This window comes from Fonticula alba, assembly GCF_000388065.1.
Source record: "Fonticula alba strain ATCC 38817 unplaced genomic scaffold supercont2.2, whole genome shotgun sequence".
Lineage (NCBI taxonomy): Eukaryota > Rotosphaerida > Fonticulaceae > Fonticula > Fonticula alba.
In genome coordinates, this window is record NW_009242972.1 from 1842902 (window position 1) to 1856836 (window position 13935).

The 13935-nt window shown below is 69.6% G+C and overlaps 5 protein-coding genes across 5 annotated transcripts; 4 read left to right on the top strand and 1 right to left on the bottom strand.

The window, feature by feature from the left end:
- Window positions 1-69: 69 nt before the first annotated feature.
- On the top strand, window positions 70-1974 carry H696_01414 (hypothetical protein). The gene is made up of 5 exons (XM_009495310.1): window positions 70-371; window positions 561-646; window positions 814-1111; window positions 1343-1416; window positions 1591-1974. Exons 1-5 carry the CDS (start codon window positions 121-123, stop codon window positions 1776-1778), a joined length of 897 nt encoding a protein of 298 aa, XP_009493585.1. The 5' UTR covers window positions 70-120; the 3' UTR covers window positions 1779-1974.
- Window positions 1975-2405: 431 nt separating this feature from the next.
- On the top strand, window positions 2406-4755 carry H696_01415 (hypothetical protein). Its single transcript, XM_009495311.1, has 4 exons — window positions 2406-2689; window positions 2770-2810; window positions 2986-3584; window positions 3741-4755. Exons 1-4 carry the CDS (start codon window positions 2441-2443, stop codon window positions 4643-4645), a joined length of 1794 nt encoding a protein of 597 aa, XP_009493586.1. The 5' UTR covers window positions 2406-2440; the 3' UTR covers window positions 4646-4755.
- A 613-nt stretch (window positions 4756-5368) lies between these two features.
- On the top strand, window positions 5369-6416 carry H696_01416 (hypothetical protein). The gene is made up of 2 exons (XM_009495312.1): window positions 5369-5950; window positions 6099-6416. Exons 1-2 carry the CDS (start codon window positions 5443-5445, stop codon window positions 6365-6367), a joined length of 777 nt encoding a protein of 258 aa, XP_009493587.1. The 5' UTR covers window positions 5369-5442; the 3' UTR covers window positions 6368-6416.
- H696_01417 (hypothetical protein) lies at window positions 6405-10802 on the bottom strand (the record flags this gene model as incomplete). Its single annotated transcript, XM_009495313.1, has 7 exons — window positions 6405-6575; window positions 6778-7208; window positions 7433-7619; window positions 7803-8132; window positions 8272-8749; window positions 9008-9055; window positions 9226-10802. 7 exons carry the CDS (start codon window positions 10800-10802, stop codon window positions 6480-6482), a joined length of 3147 nt encoding a protein of 1048 aa, XP_009493588.1. The 3' UTR covers window positions 6405-6479.
- A 1428-nt stretch (window positions 10803-12230) lies between these two features.
- H696_01418 (hypothetical protein) lies at window positions 12231-13897 on the top strand (the record flags this gene model as incomplete). The annotated part of the gene is made up of 3 exons (XM_009495314.1): window positions 12231-12775; window positions 12889-13425; window positions 13662-13897. The coding sequence occupies 3 exons, from the start codon at window positions 12231-12233 to the stop codon at window positions 13870-13872; spliced, it is 1293 nt and encodes a 430-aa protein (XP_009493589.1). The 3' UTR covers window positions 13873-13897.
- Between the last annotated feature and the right edge of the window lie 38 nt (window positions 13898-13935).

The following is a 13935-nucleotide window of genomic DNA, read 5'->3' on the forward strand; positions in this document are numbered from 1 at the left end:
CCCGGCCCGGCCCGGCCCGGTCCCCCTCCTCCCCCATCCAGGTCCCCGTCCCGGTCCCCATCCCCGCCCCCGCCCCCGCCCCCGGCTCCCCCGCTCCCCCGTCCGCCCCGCCGCCTTGATATGCGCTTTCTGAACTGGCGGATTCTGGCGCCGGTGGCCGTGGCCGGGACTATTTCAGTGGCTGTCCTGTGCGCCGGGCGTTTTGGCAGCGTCCCAGCAACCACCCAGCCCGCTGTTTTCTCCCCCACCCCCACTACACCTTCGTCCTTTGCAACCATGGCCTCCGCCGCTGCCCGCTCGCTCATCTCCCGCCAGGTGAACCTCTGGCCGCACTCGGCCCCGATTGTGGTCGTCAGCAAGACCTACTGCCCGTGCGTTGTGTGCCCGTCCTTGTGATGTCTTCTCCGCTGTCGGCTTGCCAGCGCCCCCGGGAGCCGGTGTTGCCACATGCTACTATGCGGCCCCTCCCCCTCCGAATGTCCATCTGACTGGCTACCTCCCCCCTGTCTCTCTTCTCAACACACACACCCACACACACACACACACGCACACACGCACAGCTACTGCGTCGCCGCCATCAAGCTGCTGAACGATCTTGGCAAGAAGGCCAACACCAAGCCCGTCATCCACCAGATTGACCTTGATGGTACGTCATCGTCATGCTCGTCTCTCCTCCCGCCTGGGCGCCCCCCCCCCCCCTTAGGGCGCTCACTCGTCGTGCGGGGGCCGAGGGCCAGACTGCCACCGCGCCGCACCCGCCGTCGGCCATTGCTAACTGCCATCCGCTCGGTGCTCATGGTGCCCGTCGCTCAGGCCACAGCTCCATCATCCAGGACACCATGGCCTCGGACCTGACCAACGGCCACCGCACTGTGCCCATGGTCTTCATCGGCACCAAGTTTGTCGGCGGCAACTCCGACATCCAGGACCTGCACAAGAAGGGCAAGCTCCTGCCGCTGATCGAGGCCGCGGTCGCTGCTCAGCCCCCCGGGCGGTCGAGTGCCTTTCCGGCGGTCACCCCCGCCGCGCCCCCGGTCGAGGCCCTCGTCGAGAAGGTGAAGGACTGGCCGGCCGCCGGCGGCGTTGTCGCCGTGACTAAGTCCTTCTGCCCGTGCGTCCGCGCCCTCCCCCCTCCTGCCCTGTTTTTGTCCGCGCGTCGGTTGGGCCAGGGGGGGCAGCGCCATTCTGTCTTTGCGTGGCGCGCTTCCTCCCGCCTCCTTCGTCCGACTAACCTGTAAGCCTCCCCCCTTTCTCTCTCTCTCTCCCTCTCTCTTCTCCTCCATGACTTGCCCCTGCCATTGTCTCGGTGCCCATGATACTTGCCACGCGACTATGCACACAGTTACTCGCTGAACGCCAAGGAGCTTCTCCGTGACAGCGGCGCTCGGCCGGTCATTTACGAGATCGACTTCGAGGGTGCGCGCGCCGCTGCCGCTGTTCCTGCTGTTCCTGCTGTTCCCGTGGCCAACTTCGCCCCGCGTCCTTGTACTGATCGCCCCCGCCCGGGTCTTCCCCCGCCCCCTCTCCGCCCCGTGGCCCTGTCCTCTGCTCGGCGTCTCTGCTTTCGTCCTCCTCCTCCTCCTCCAACAGAGGAGGAGGCCGGCCTGCAGGACGCCCTCGCTGCTTCGGTGACCAACGGCCACCGGACCGTGCCCATGATCTTCATCGGCGGCAAGTTCATCGGCGGCTACTCCGACCTGAGCAAGCTCAACGAGTCCGGCGAGCTCCGCAACATGGTGGCCGCCGCCCAGCCCCCCTCGTCCTGCACCTCCCTGTAAAGGGCAAGATGCCCCCTTCGAATGTGCTGGCCCGGGCCTCGTTTCTTTTTGCCAGGCACATGCCACGCGCATGAGCCATGGAAACCAAGCGGGGAGATCACCCCATCCCTCTCTCTCTCTCTCTCTGCCTCTCCGGAGCACGGAGAGGTGGGCAGGTGTCATTCGTATGACACTCCCCCCCCCCCCCCACACACACACACGCTCCGGTGGTTCAATCCACCGGATAGAAAGACAGAAATAAATAATGCAGGCGCCGGGCTGCGCCTGAGAGACCACCACTTTTGTCCCCCCCCCTCCTCTCGAAGGAGGGACGAGCTCTGGTGTCGGGGGAAGGGGGAGCTGCCGCTATGTGGCCAGGCTGGCCCTGTGCGTGGGCACCTCCACCCGGGCCGGTGCGTGGGACAGTCGTGGCGGGTCCTTCGCGACGGGGCGGGGGGAGACGGGTGCTTTGTTCGAGGGCCGATCGCGCGCGCCCTCTCCCGGGGTGTGTGTGTGTGCGTGTCGGCCAGGGGCATCCTTCGGCCCCCGGGGCAACGCCCGGCACTTTGGGCCCGCTCGCCAGCCCCCTCGCCGATTCCTTCCGCCTTCTTTGCCCCTTTTGCGCGTTGCCTCCCCCCCCCCCCCCTCCGCGCCTTGCTTCGCCCTCGAGCCGCCTGGGAGAGATGTCCGCCTCGGCCTCATATCCGCTGGCATCCTCCTCGTCAAGCTCGCTCTTCTCCCTGCTCGACGGGAGCAACATCCTGGTGCCGGTCCGGTCGAATGCCTGTTGCACCCTGCTGGAGAGCCATACCTTGCACATTCGAACGTCCTTCCAACGGGCGGTCCAGTGCCTGGTCCCGACGGCCCTGCGCATCCATGATGTCTTCGCCCATGTGGCGGTTTACTTTGCCTCCGAGGGCGAGGAGGACTGGGTGCGTCGGTGTGCCTTTCCTGTGGCACCTCTCCCTCGACTGACCTTCCCTCGCCCTGTGTCTCCCCTCTCGTGCCATAGACCTACTCCAAGATTGCCGGCCCTGCCTTCCTGATCGAGTGGTGCGTATGCCTTGCCTTGGCCTTCCTCCGTCGGGCAGTCACAGGCGCGCCTTTTCACGCGTCTACACACACACACGCACACGCACACGCACACGCACACGCACACGCACACGCACACGCACACGCACACGCACATACTCATGCACGCACAAACTCCCGATCGGACATCATGCAGCAAGTCACGCCAGCGCTGTTTGCTGGTCCTCAACCGTCGGGAGAACCACTGTGCGGTATTTACCTTCCCCCCGGCGCGAGGGTACTCGCCCGTGGCCTTCGCCCGGGCCAAGTCCAAGGCCGTGGTCAAGAAGCCGATCTTTTCCCAGCTCCAAGTGCACGAGGAGCTGTTTGCCAGCCTGCGTGCCGACTTGCTGGCCCTTCCCCCGCCGCAGCTGGTCCCATTCGACTATTCGTCCATCGGCCAGGCGTCCTCGCACCGGGTGCCCCCACGGCACAGCAACCCCTCCGTGCGGACGGCACGCACCCGCAAATCCACCTCGCGCAATTCCCCGGCCGACTTCCTCCCGCCGCTGCTCCAGGCCAATGACCCCTGTGGTGGCGCCTGCAAGTGTGGCGTGGGGCTCTTCCCGCCGGTGTCTCCGGAGTCCGAGGGCACGGCCGAGGCCGACTCTGGCTCCCCCTCGCCCGGGCCGCAGGCCGGCATGGTGGCGGGGATCTGCGCCCGGAATGGGCCGGTCCTGACCCCGAGTCGCAGCCGGCTGCTCATGTTTGCCGCCCCGCCGAAGGGGGTCACCTTCAACACCGAGTCCACTGTCGGTGCGTGGGCGTCCCACGGCGGGGGCCTCAGCCGGCCGGTGGCTGTCATTTGCCCCCCCCCCCCCCCCCGGTGTTTACTTATGCGCTGACCATCCCTTTTCCATCTCCTCTCCCTCCGCTTCCTCCGCTCCCTCCGCTCCCTCTCCCCACTCGTAGCGGGCACCCCTCGGTCCTTCCCCGATGCATATGCCCTGTGGACCCCCTTCGCGCATGATGTCCATCGACTGCACCTGGCCCTGGCGTGTCTGCACTACGCCACGCCCCTGCAGCCGTACCACGCATTCTTCTCGTGCCCCAAGCCGTGTGGGCGCTTCCCCCATGATGGCACGGTTGAGACCATCGAGCCGGCCCCCTTTGCCGATGCGACGGCCTACGACCGGGAGGTGGAGGAGTTCATCCGCGCGGCCGGGGACTTCCTCTCGTCCGACGAGCTGGAGGCCGCTTGCGCGCAGCGCTCCTTGACCAAGGCCGCGGCGGCGGCCAGCCAGCGCATGCAATATTGGACCAGCCAACTGTCGCCCTTCCTGGCCAGCCACCAGACGGGCCAGGCCCCGGCATCGCAGGTGACCCCGGCCGCCGGGGTGTCGCCCTCCCCCTCGCAAGGGCAGCTGGTGCATATCCCCAGCGTGACGGCGGCCCTGGTGGCGGCACAGCATCAGGCACAGCGGGCGGCTGCCCGTCGGTCCGGGTCCGGGCCCGGTCCGGGTGACGCTTCGGGCCCCGGCGTGCCGTCCACCGTTCCGCCGGGCGACGAGCCATCCTCGGAGGAGGCCCTGCTGGATATGCCCGGCCGGGTGCCGACCAAGGGCCGTGACGCTGACAGTCGGCTCATCTCCCCGCGGCAGTCTGTGACATATCGGCCGTCCAGCCGGCATCCCGGTCCTGGAGCCGGCGCCACCGCCGCCGCTGGAGGGGGTTTGCAGCAGCCTCGCAAGCATGCCAAGCCCAAGAAGAAGAAGCAGACGAAGGACGCCCCGCCCGCTGGAGTTGCGGCCGGGGCCGGAGCCGCGGCCCCCCGGAAGAAGCCCCACAAGTCCGGTGGCCGGCCATCGTCCGAGTAAATCGCCCCACTGTGACCTGTGGGGGGAGGGCGTGTGCATGCTGCTTGTGCGTCTGCCCGCGTCCCCTCGACATGTGCTCCACAATATAGAACGGATGCGTCGTGTGTGTATGTGTATGTGTGTGTGTGTGTGTATGTGTATGTGTGCGTGCGTGCGTGCTTGCGTGCGTATATGTGCGCCTTCGTGTGCGCCCGTCGTTCTGTGCACTCTTCGGCACACACACGCTCCCTCATCTCGAGCTTGCGGTCCAAGTGGAATGCGCACCGCTGGGGCAGGATGGGCAGGCGGGATGGGCAGGCGGGATGGGCAGGCGGGATGGGCAGGCGGGTGGTGGGTGTGGGGCCCGGTTCTCGGCGCGCGCGGCCTTCCTGCCGCGGTGTCCGGTGCCCGGGTGTCCGGGAGCAATGCCGCCAGGCGTCGATCGATATGCACATGCCAACGGATGCAGTCCGGTTACTTGCCCTTATGTGGGACCTCCCCGGGTTCGACGCGCGCCCGGGGGCGGTGGGTGCCAAAAGCGCGGCCAACGCCGATCTCCCCCCTCTCTCCCTGTCCTTGCTCGAGATTTTCCCCCCTGTCCTCCTCCGCTGACCCCCCGCTCTCCCTCTCTCTCTCTCTCTCTCTCTCTCTCTCTCTCTCTCTCTCTCTCTCTCTCTCCCCCTCCCTCCCTCCCCCCTCTCTCTCTCACTCTGCCTCTCTCCACACCACAAAGAAAGAGCAGCAGCAGCAGCAGCAGCAGCAGCAGTAAGACCAAACACTCCCTCCCCTTTGTTCCTCCCCGGCCCGTGCCCGCTCGCATGCGCAGCATGACACAGGCAAACCTCCCGTTTGTGCCGACGGCGGCGGTCGCCACACCGGCCATCCCCTCGCAGACTTTTTATTTTGCCTCGCTGGCGCAGGCATTGGCCGGCCGGGCCTCCCCGCGCGGATCGCCCGGGCGTCCGGCCGAAGATGCTCCCCTGCAGAGTGTCCTGCCGCGGTTGTTCCAGACGGCCAGCCGTCCGAGCGCGACGGGGGACAATTTCGGCCCGGTTTTGGAGCCAACCGAGGGCACCCTCGGCATGGATGATGACCAGGCCATGAGCACCTTTCAGCATGCGGCATCCGAACCGTGGCCCTGGCTGCGGCATTCATTGCCGGCGCTCCAGTCGTCGGCCGCCTGCCCGGTGAGCTCGGACGACTCGGCCGGCGGCAGTGGGGCCGCGCCCCTCGCGCCGCGGGTGACCGTCCGCGATCTGCGGGTCAAGAATCTCCTCATGCAGCGCATCGCCTCGACCAAGCGCCAGCGCGCGCGTGAGCAGCACCGTGCGCGCCGTGCCATGGCACCATGCCCCTTTCCGCCCCTCTGCTCGGCCTGCCCCCATTGCTTCCACCATCGCTGACATGCCCGGATGCGCCTCCCCCCCCCCCTTCCCCCCCCCGGCTGGCTACTCCCCGGGCGATTGCAAAACAGGCGAGCACCTCCAGGCTCGGCGACACACCGTGTCCGCCCTGCGACAGCAGCTGAGTGTGGTGGTCGCGCGGCGCCAGCTCCAGGCGCACATCCGTGCTGTGGAGGTGGCCCTCGAGGCGCAGAACGACCAAAAGGTCATGCTCTTCTCGCTCATGACCCCGGTTCTGGCGGCCGAGTCCCGAACAGCCGAGGAGACCGCCCCTCCGGGAGAGGGCGTCCCTCTGCCGCCCGCGGGCCCGACAGACGCCGCTCCCTCGGCCCGGAGTTGAGGGGTGAGGCGTGGGGAAAAAAAAAATAGAAACAAAACAAAGGTGCTGAGCTCTATTGGTGCTGTTCTCGCGTAGGGCCGCGAGGGGCCCAGGGACAATCGAGGGGTGTCCCTCATGCCTCGTCCATTTTCCAGGACATATAGAGGCGCAGGTTGTCCAAGGAGAGCACTCGCCCGGAGGCCCGCAGCGACTGCAGCACCTTGACAATCTGCACGTGCGCGCGTACAGCGGCATCCGGGTCGGGCGGAGAGGCCAGTCAGTCACATGAGCCGCGCGGAAGGGGGCCGGTTGGGGGAAGGCAGGAGCAGGCGCAGGCGCAGGCGCAGGAAAGAGAGAGAGAGAGAGAGAGAGAGAGAGAGAGAGAGAAGGGGAAGGATGGGCACCACGTGCGTGCGGGCATTGCAACGTACATCGCTCAGGGCAAACTCCGCCGCGTGACGGATATCCGGCGCGGTGCGCAACTGGCGCACGGTGTGGCAGAAGGCTATCCGGAAGAGGGACACCAGCACCTCGAAGGCCAGGGTGGAGGACTGCCGGGCGATGACCTCGCGCTCGGTCAGCAGGCTGGCCGCGCGGAAGTGGAGCTCCGGCATGTCCTCGGCGTGCTGGTCCTCCAGGCTCGGGCAAGACCCCGTCCGGGGGAGCGACTGGCCGATCATCCGCCCGCTGGGACCGGGCCGTTGGGCGCGAGTGGAGAAGGTGGTCGGGCTGGTGACCACGCTCCAGAGGGGCGACGTGCTGAGGGTGTGGGTGAGCAGCTCGAACAGCTCGGCCCGACCTGGGGGGCCCACCGGGGCCGGAGCGCCAGCTCGCCCGGGGGGAGGCTGCGGCGCGCTGGGGTCTGAGTGGAGGACGATCGTCAAAAGGGCAGGGCATAGGGCAACAGGGAGCCGGTAGGCGGGGGGGGGGAGTGTGAGCCAGGAGTACCGCGAAGGGGAGGGAAGAGGGAAGGCGGAGGGGGGGGGGGGAGAGAGAGAGAGAGGAAGAGAGACACAGAGACACAGAGAGGGAGAGAGGGAGAGGCGTGCCCCCTTGTTGGGGGACGGACGAGAAAGAAAAACGCACGATATCCAAGAGCATGGAGCAGGCACTCAGCCACAACGGCCCCTGCCGAGGCCCAGTAGTACTGGCGCCCATCACGGCTGCGGACATTATGCAAGGCGGTGGCGATGGCCTGCGAGGTGGCCGCGTCGCAGGAGGCCAAGCTGGCCAGCAGCTGCGCCGAGAACACACTCAGGGACGAGATGTTCTCCTGCAAGGCCAAGGGCAGGATGGATGGCGGGGCGAGGGGGGCCGACAGGCATGTCGTATTTTTTTTTGCGGACATGTGCGTGCATGTATGAATGTGTAAGCGTTAGTATATACATGCATGCATGCGTGCGTGCGTGCGTGCGTGCGTGCGTGCGTGCATGCGTGCATGCGCATTTGCACATACGTGGACCATGAAATGCGCCCACTTGTTCGAGTGAACCGGCGGTACCACGCGCCCCGGCCGCGGCCGGGAAGAGGACGGCACGGCCACCGGCTTGCCCATCCATGTTTCCCACCAGTCGGAGTTCAGGGCGGCGGGCCAGTCGGCCGTGGCCCCGCCGCCCGCGGCCGGGTCTTGACGAGAAATGGACAGCCGGTGCAGGGCCTCATTGAAGCGGAAGCAGCCCCAGATGCGAGCCAGGCTGTCGGAGGCCCGGAAGAGGGCCAGGTCCGACGCGGCCGGCCCGGCGATTTGCTGCCGGGCCGACTCGCCCATGACCTTGAGCTGGTGTTGCTGCGGGTCCGACGGAACCGAGGACAGACGCAGGAGAGGGAGGGGGGGGGGGGCAGGGGGAGAAAGAGGGACGGCCAATGGCAGCCATGGCGGTGAGTCGAGGACCGGCGAAAGGGCCACAGCCGGGGTGTCCACGCACCAGCAGGTGTGTCGCACGCGTGTGCAAGTTCAAGATCACCAGCAGGGAGTTCTGCATCTCATTCACACCGGACAGGAAGAGGGGCAGCTCGTCATGGACCGGGGGGTCGCGCGACAGGCCGAAGCGCGAGGCGTTGGTGGACGACCTCGACCGGGCGGACGTCTCGGCCGAGGTGGAGGCCGCCCGCGACCGGGCCGCCGTGGCCGCTGCCGACCCCGGGAAGAGGAGCCCCCCGCCGTCGCGCAGGGCGAAGTCCGCCCCCCCGGAGAAGGGGGACGGCAGGAAGTTTTGGCCCCCCGCCCCGAGCCCAGCCGGCATCGCGGCGGCCATCTCCTGCTCGAAGGAGGACGGATGCGAAAGCTCCGACCGGGGGAAGCACGACAGGTGGTACCGCGTGTTGAGGTACTCGCGGGAGGGCCGGAACCGGAGGACCACATTGTGCGTGGGAGTCACATGCAGGACGAGGGTATTGGCCTTGCTGCGAGGATAGGCAAGGCAGGACGCGAAGGGGGGGGGGGGGGGGCGGGTCAGGGACGCTGCCACGCGACTCGGCCATTCTCCCGGGCTCCCGGCCTCTTGCCTCGCCCGGCGCCGGGACACCAAGGCAGTGGAGGGGGCGGCGCATCGGCAGGAGGGGCAGGCCTCGCAGCCGGGGGAGACTGGCGAGCAGGCGAGCAGGCGCGCGCGCGCGCGCGCGGGTGTGTGTGTGTGTGTAAAGAAGGCGAGGAGCACGCACGGAGTCAGCCAGGACGACACGTCGGAAAGCGAAAACTGGACCTCCGGACTGCCGGGCGGGGGCACGCGCCCAACGGTGTGTCCGCGTGTGTGGTGGGATATGCACCAGAGGCATGGGAAGCGGGAGGAAGGCGAAAGTCGGCAGGGGGGATGGTCAGTCGCAACAAACCCGAGATCCGCAGGGGGGGGGGGGGGGGGGGGGGGCGCGCTCGGGCGAACCTGGCATGTGCCACACGGGCCACCTCCTCGGTTTTGAGGAAGAGATCGGCCGCGGCCGAGCCGCGGGCCAGAGCCGGGAAGCATTGCGGGAAGCGCTGCTTGATGCAGGGGACCTCGTGGGGGGGAGGGGCGCCGGCCGGGTCCCCGGGGCCCGGGCCGCCCAGCGGCCGGCACACAATCACATGCGAGTCCGACGCCTCGACCACCACCCGGCGCAGGCCGAGGGTCCGCGTCCGGGGGGACACCCGGGCCAGCCAGGCCCCGACGAAGCACTGGCACGGGCTGGCCCACGCGCTGGCCGGGACCTTGAGCGGAGGGGCCACCTTGGCCGCGGCCGGCACCGCAGCCAGGACATTGGCCACGGCCGCCGACATGGCCGATGCCGTGGCGCCGGACTGCGAGCCGGCATCCGGCCCGGCGGCATGTCCCGGGCGACGGCCGGCCGGGCCTCCAGGCGGCCGGCGGGCAGCCCGAGTCACACTCGGCCGAGGGCCCGCCGCCGCCGCGGCCGCCGCGGCCGCCGCCGCCACCGGGCTGGTGGGCTTGCCGATGTCCTCGCCGGCGATCAGCCGCAGCAGCCGGGCCAGCGCCAAATCATTGGGAGTCGTGGCACCGGGGTCCGGGGACACGGCCACCGGTGGCGGCATGGGCCCCGGCGAGGGAGGAGCCCCGGGGCCCGGGCGCGCACCCGGGCCGGGGCCAGCCCCCCGGCCTCCGGCCGGAGGCCGGGCAGGGGAGGAGGCCGGGGCCGCGCGGCCCGCAGGGCTTGGGGCATTGGCCGGACCGCCGGCCACAGCCCCGGCCGGGGGCACGGACCCACCGCCCGAGAGGACCACTTCCACCTGGCAGAGCCATGCGCCACCGCGCGCGCAGTGCCGGTGCCAGGCCATGCGCGTCCGATCGTACAGGTGCTGGGCCAGGTCATTTTGCGAGGACTTGAGCGCCAGGGCCCGGGCATCGCGCAGGCGCAGCCGGTAGGACTCGGCATGCGCCCCGGCCCCGAAGCCACACTCCCGGCGCACGGCCAGCCCATGCCACGACCCGAGCAGGGCATTGTAGCCGGGCTGCACGTCGGCCTGGAGGCCGGACGCCAGATCCAGCTGGCTGGGCAGCTCGCCGCGCAGGAAATCCGCAAACCGGTTGGAGCACTGCCGCGGCGTGGGGGCCGGCAAAATGCCCCCGGCCCCGGCCGGCGCCAGGACCGAGGAGCAGGACGACGAGGCGGACCCCGAGGCCGCGACCGAGGAGGGGACGCACAGGGGCGCCGCCGTCGGCGGGACTGCCGCCGCCGGCGGCTGCCCGGGGCCTGGCGCGGCGCTCGCCACCATGCCGGGCGGCGCCCGCTCGGCCGCCAGGTGCGTCACGGCCGAGAACCACTCGGCCACCGACGTGCCGCCGGCCTGCCAAAAGGTCCCGAGCTCGGCCGCGGCAAACTCCACCGTCGGCGGTGTCAGGTGCGCCGCCGACCGGGCCTCGAAGAACTGATCCGCCACCAGGCGCGCGTCCTGTGCCGGGCCCTCATCCGAGCAGAAGAAATCCCACCCCGCCCGAAGCGAGGGGGTGGCGTGGTGCGGCATGTGCGGGCCTGAGGGAGGGAGGGGGGAGGGGGGAGGGGAGGGAGGGAGGGGGCAGGGAGGGAGCGGAGGGGCGGACGAAGGGAGGCAGGGCAAGCGAAGGAGGGGACGGGGCAGGGCCGAGGGGGAGGGGGATCTCATGCCCGCTCGGGGCCCGGGGCCCGCCGGTGGACGGTGCCGGCCGAAATCCTTTGTGTCTTGTGGGCCCCCCGCCGCCCCCCGGCCGCCGACAGGGCAGCACGGCTGGGGCCACCAGCCCGCCTCCCCCGGCACCCGGCACTCTCTTCGTGTCTTCGACGCTTTGTTCGTGGCCAGCCGGCGGAGGGCGCCGGGGGCAGGGGCGGGCTTTCGAGTTGTTTTGATTGGCCCGCGCCCGGGCGTGATCCGTTCCCGGGGCGTGACACCTCCGTGATCACCGTTCGCCGAATGTCAGAACGAGCACCCGGATTAAGGCCGGCCCCGCGGCCTCTCCGGGGGGGGCCCTTGGCCGTGCGTGTCCGCCGCCGGTGGGCATCCTCGCCGGACAGGCTGGCCCCCCGCGCGCCCCGTGCGCGCGTGTGCGCCGAGGCCGCCTGGTCCGCCGCACGTCGGCGCTCGCTCCCGCGGTCCGCGCCCGCCCTGCATTGGCCAGCCAGAGGGGCAGAGACCGTAGATCCCCTCGTGTGTGTGTGTGCGCGCGCGCGCGGGCCTTCTGTGAAGCACCCCTCCCGCGGCGCGTGCGGGGCGGACACCCGAGCTCCCCCCCCCCCGGCACCGGCCGCGTTGGATCGTGACGTTTTGTGCTCCCCCGGTCCCGGGCGGCGCCGTGACAGCGCGCGCGCACGCGCGCGACTGCGCCGCCCAGCCGACGGCCAGCCGACGAAACTCACCCTGGGCGGCAGGCATGCAAGCGACTTTAACCGCCCGGTGGCAGCCGCACCCCAGGCCCGCCTTTCCAGCGTCCTCTACAGCCAACGGTGCAGCCCGTCCTCCCTCGGCGGCGGGCGCGGCCCCCCCCCCCCCTTCCCCCGGCAGGACGAGGGGCCATCCCGGCCCCCCGGACGGGCACGCCAGCATTTATTCCCCGCTTTATATTTGGTGCCCGGCCCTTGGTCGCCCCGGCCCTCTGGCCTTTTGGTCTCCTCCGGCGAGGCCCGACAGGGGGTGGCCAGGGGAGAGACAAGCTGCGCGTCCGCCCCAGCCCAGTGCCCTTGTCCCGTGCGCCGCACCGGGGCAGGGCCAGCATGCCGCCCTGCCGCCGGCCCCCTCCCTGGCCAGGGGCCGGGAAAAAACAAGAGAAGGCGCGATCCCCCCCCCGACGGATCTCGACCGTGCGGCACTCTTCTCCTCCCCTCTCCTGCCCTCTGCTCCCAGCCCGCCCTCTCGCCCCCTCTCGTCCACACACACACACACACACACGCATACACACACGGCCCCACAGCCACCGGCACCATGCTTCTCGGTCTGTCTGGGTCCTTCGGGTCCGGCATTGCTGAGGTCGCGATCTTCCTGCACCGCCATTACGGCTGGAAGGTCCTGCTGCCAGGGCCAGCGGGCGACTCGCCGACACCCCTGGCCACCCCGGAATATGGGGGCTCCGCCGAGACCATTTGCCTGTCGGACCACGGGGGCAGCGGCGGCCGCGTTGGCGGCGACGGCGGCGGCGCCAGTGCCCTGGCACTGTCGGACACCGAGGGCCCGGAGTGCCCGCTGCTGGCGAGCCTGCGGGAGCGCTGCATCGAGGCCGGCCTCTCGCCGGCCACCCTCGCACCCGAGGAAGCCCTGCGCCAGGCCATGTCCCACACCGGGGAGCACTTTGTACTTCTGCCGCTGACCCGGCGCGAGCAGCTGGACCAGCTCCTGGGCCGGCCGGCCTTCTCGCTGCTGAGCGTCGATGCGCCCACCCGCGCGCGGTTCCGGTGGCACTGCCACACGGACGGGCCGCTGGAGCTCGGCGACTTCCTGGATCTGGACGATGCCCTGTCCTTCGGGGGAAAGTGCGTGGCCGAGCTGCCCCGGGGTTGCCCTTCCCTCTGCCCCTTTCCGCGGTATGCCGACTGACCGGGGGTGCCGCTCGCTCTTGTCCCCCCTCCCCCTCCTCCGGCCCCAGCCCGATCGCCTGCCATCCATCCGGGCAAATCCGGGAGATCGCCAAGCTGTCCGACCACCAGATCCTCCTGCCCGAGGCCGGGGCCGATGGGCCGATGCTGGAGCGCCTCCTGCGCATGGAGTTCCCCGGGCTCCTCCGGCTGCCCGATGCTCTGTCCAGGACGTCGGCCAGCAAGGCGGCCGGGCCGGATCTCCAGCCGGTGCCGGCCCCCAGCAGCCCGGCCGGCGATCAGCACATCCAGTTGGCCATTTACTCGGACCTGCCGCTGGCAACGGTCCCGGAGGAGTTGCTCTTCTTCGCGCGGCTCACGCGCGCTGTGGCCCAGCGATCCAACTGCCTCAAGCGCCGGGTAGGCTGCGTCATTGTCCGGGGCGGGCGCATTGTGGCCGTCGGGCACAATGGCACGCCGGAGCGCCTGCCGCCCTGCTACGACGGGGGGTGCGACCGGTGTGCCGACCAGCAGATCAGCCGCGGCGAGGCGCTGGACAACTGCGTCTGCCTGCATGCCGAGGAGTTGGCCATCATCGAGGCCGGATCGTACGTGTACCCCCCGCCCCTCGCGTGTCTCGCACGCATGTGCCGCATGCTCTATGTGTCCCTGCGACCGCGCCCGGCCCACTTAGCTGACTTCCCTCGCCTCGCTGTGATGGTCTCCGCGTGCCCATTTCCCTGTGCTTGTTTCTTTCTCCCCTTCTCCCTGTCTCTCCCCCTCTCTTTCTCCCCCTCTCGCTCGCTCTCTTCACCCAATATCCGGGGGCCATACACGCTCCCAGGCAACAGACAGATGGCTGCGTGCTCTTTTGCACGACGTTCCCGTGTGTCGGCTGCGCCAAGCGCATCATCCATGCTGGCATCCAGAAGGTGTACTACCTGGACGCATACAGCCCGACCGACGGGAAGTCCGAACACCTGATGCGCATTTCCGGGGTGAAGATCGCCCGCTTGAAAATCCCGGACCCAGTGGTAACAGCACTTGCCGAATAACATAGAAAGCACCGTCCGATGCGAATGCTCCGCCTGTCTGTCCATCTGTCCGGGGGGGGGGGG

Excerpts from the sequence above, each read along its gene's own strand:
- H696_01415 (XM_009495311.1), top strand. The coding sequence starts at position 2,441 with ATGTCCGCCTCGGCCTCATATCCGCTGGCATCCTCCTCGTCAAGCTCG. Across the intron at positions 2,690-2,769 it reads CCGAGGGCGAGGAGGACTGG|ACCTACTCCAAGATTGCCGG; the intron begins GTGCGTCGGTGT and ends CTCGTGCCATAG. Across the intron at positions 2,811-2,985 it reads CCTGCCTTCCTGATCGAGTG|CAAGTCACGCCAGCGCTGTT; the intron begins GTGCGTATGCCT and ends GACATCATGCAG.
- H696_01416 (XM_009495312.1), top strand. The coding sequence starts at position 5,443 with ATGCGCAGCATGACACAGGCAAACCTCCCGTTTGTGCCGACGGCGGCG. Across the intron at positions 5,951-6,098 it reads GCGCGCGCGTGAGCAGCACC|GCGAGCACCTCCAGGCTCGG; the intron begins GTGCGCGCCGTG and ends ATTGCAAAACAG.
- H696_01414 (XM_009495310.1), top strand. The coding sequence starts at position 121 with ATGCGCTTTCTGAACTGGCGGATTCTGGCGCCGGTGGCCGTGGCCGGG. Across the intron at positions 647-813 it reads CCACCAGATTGACCTTGATG|GCCACAGCTCCATCATCCAG; the intron begins GTACGTCATCGT and ends CCCGTCGCTCAG. Across the intron at positions 1,417-1,590 it reads TTACGAGATCGACTTCGAGG|AGGAGGAGGCCGGCCTGCAG; the intron begins GTGCGCGCGCCG and ends CTCCTCCAACAG.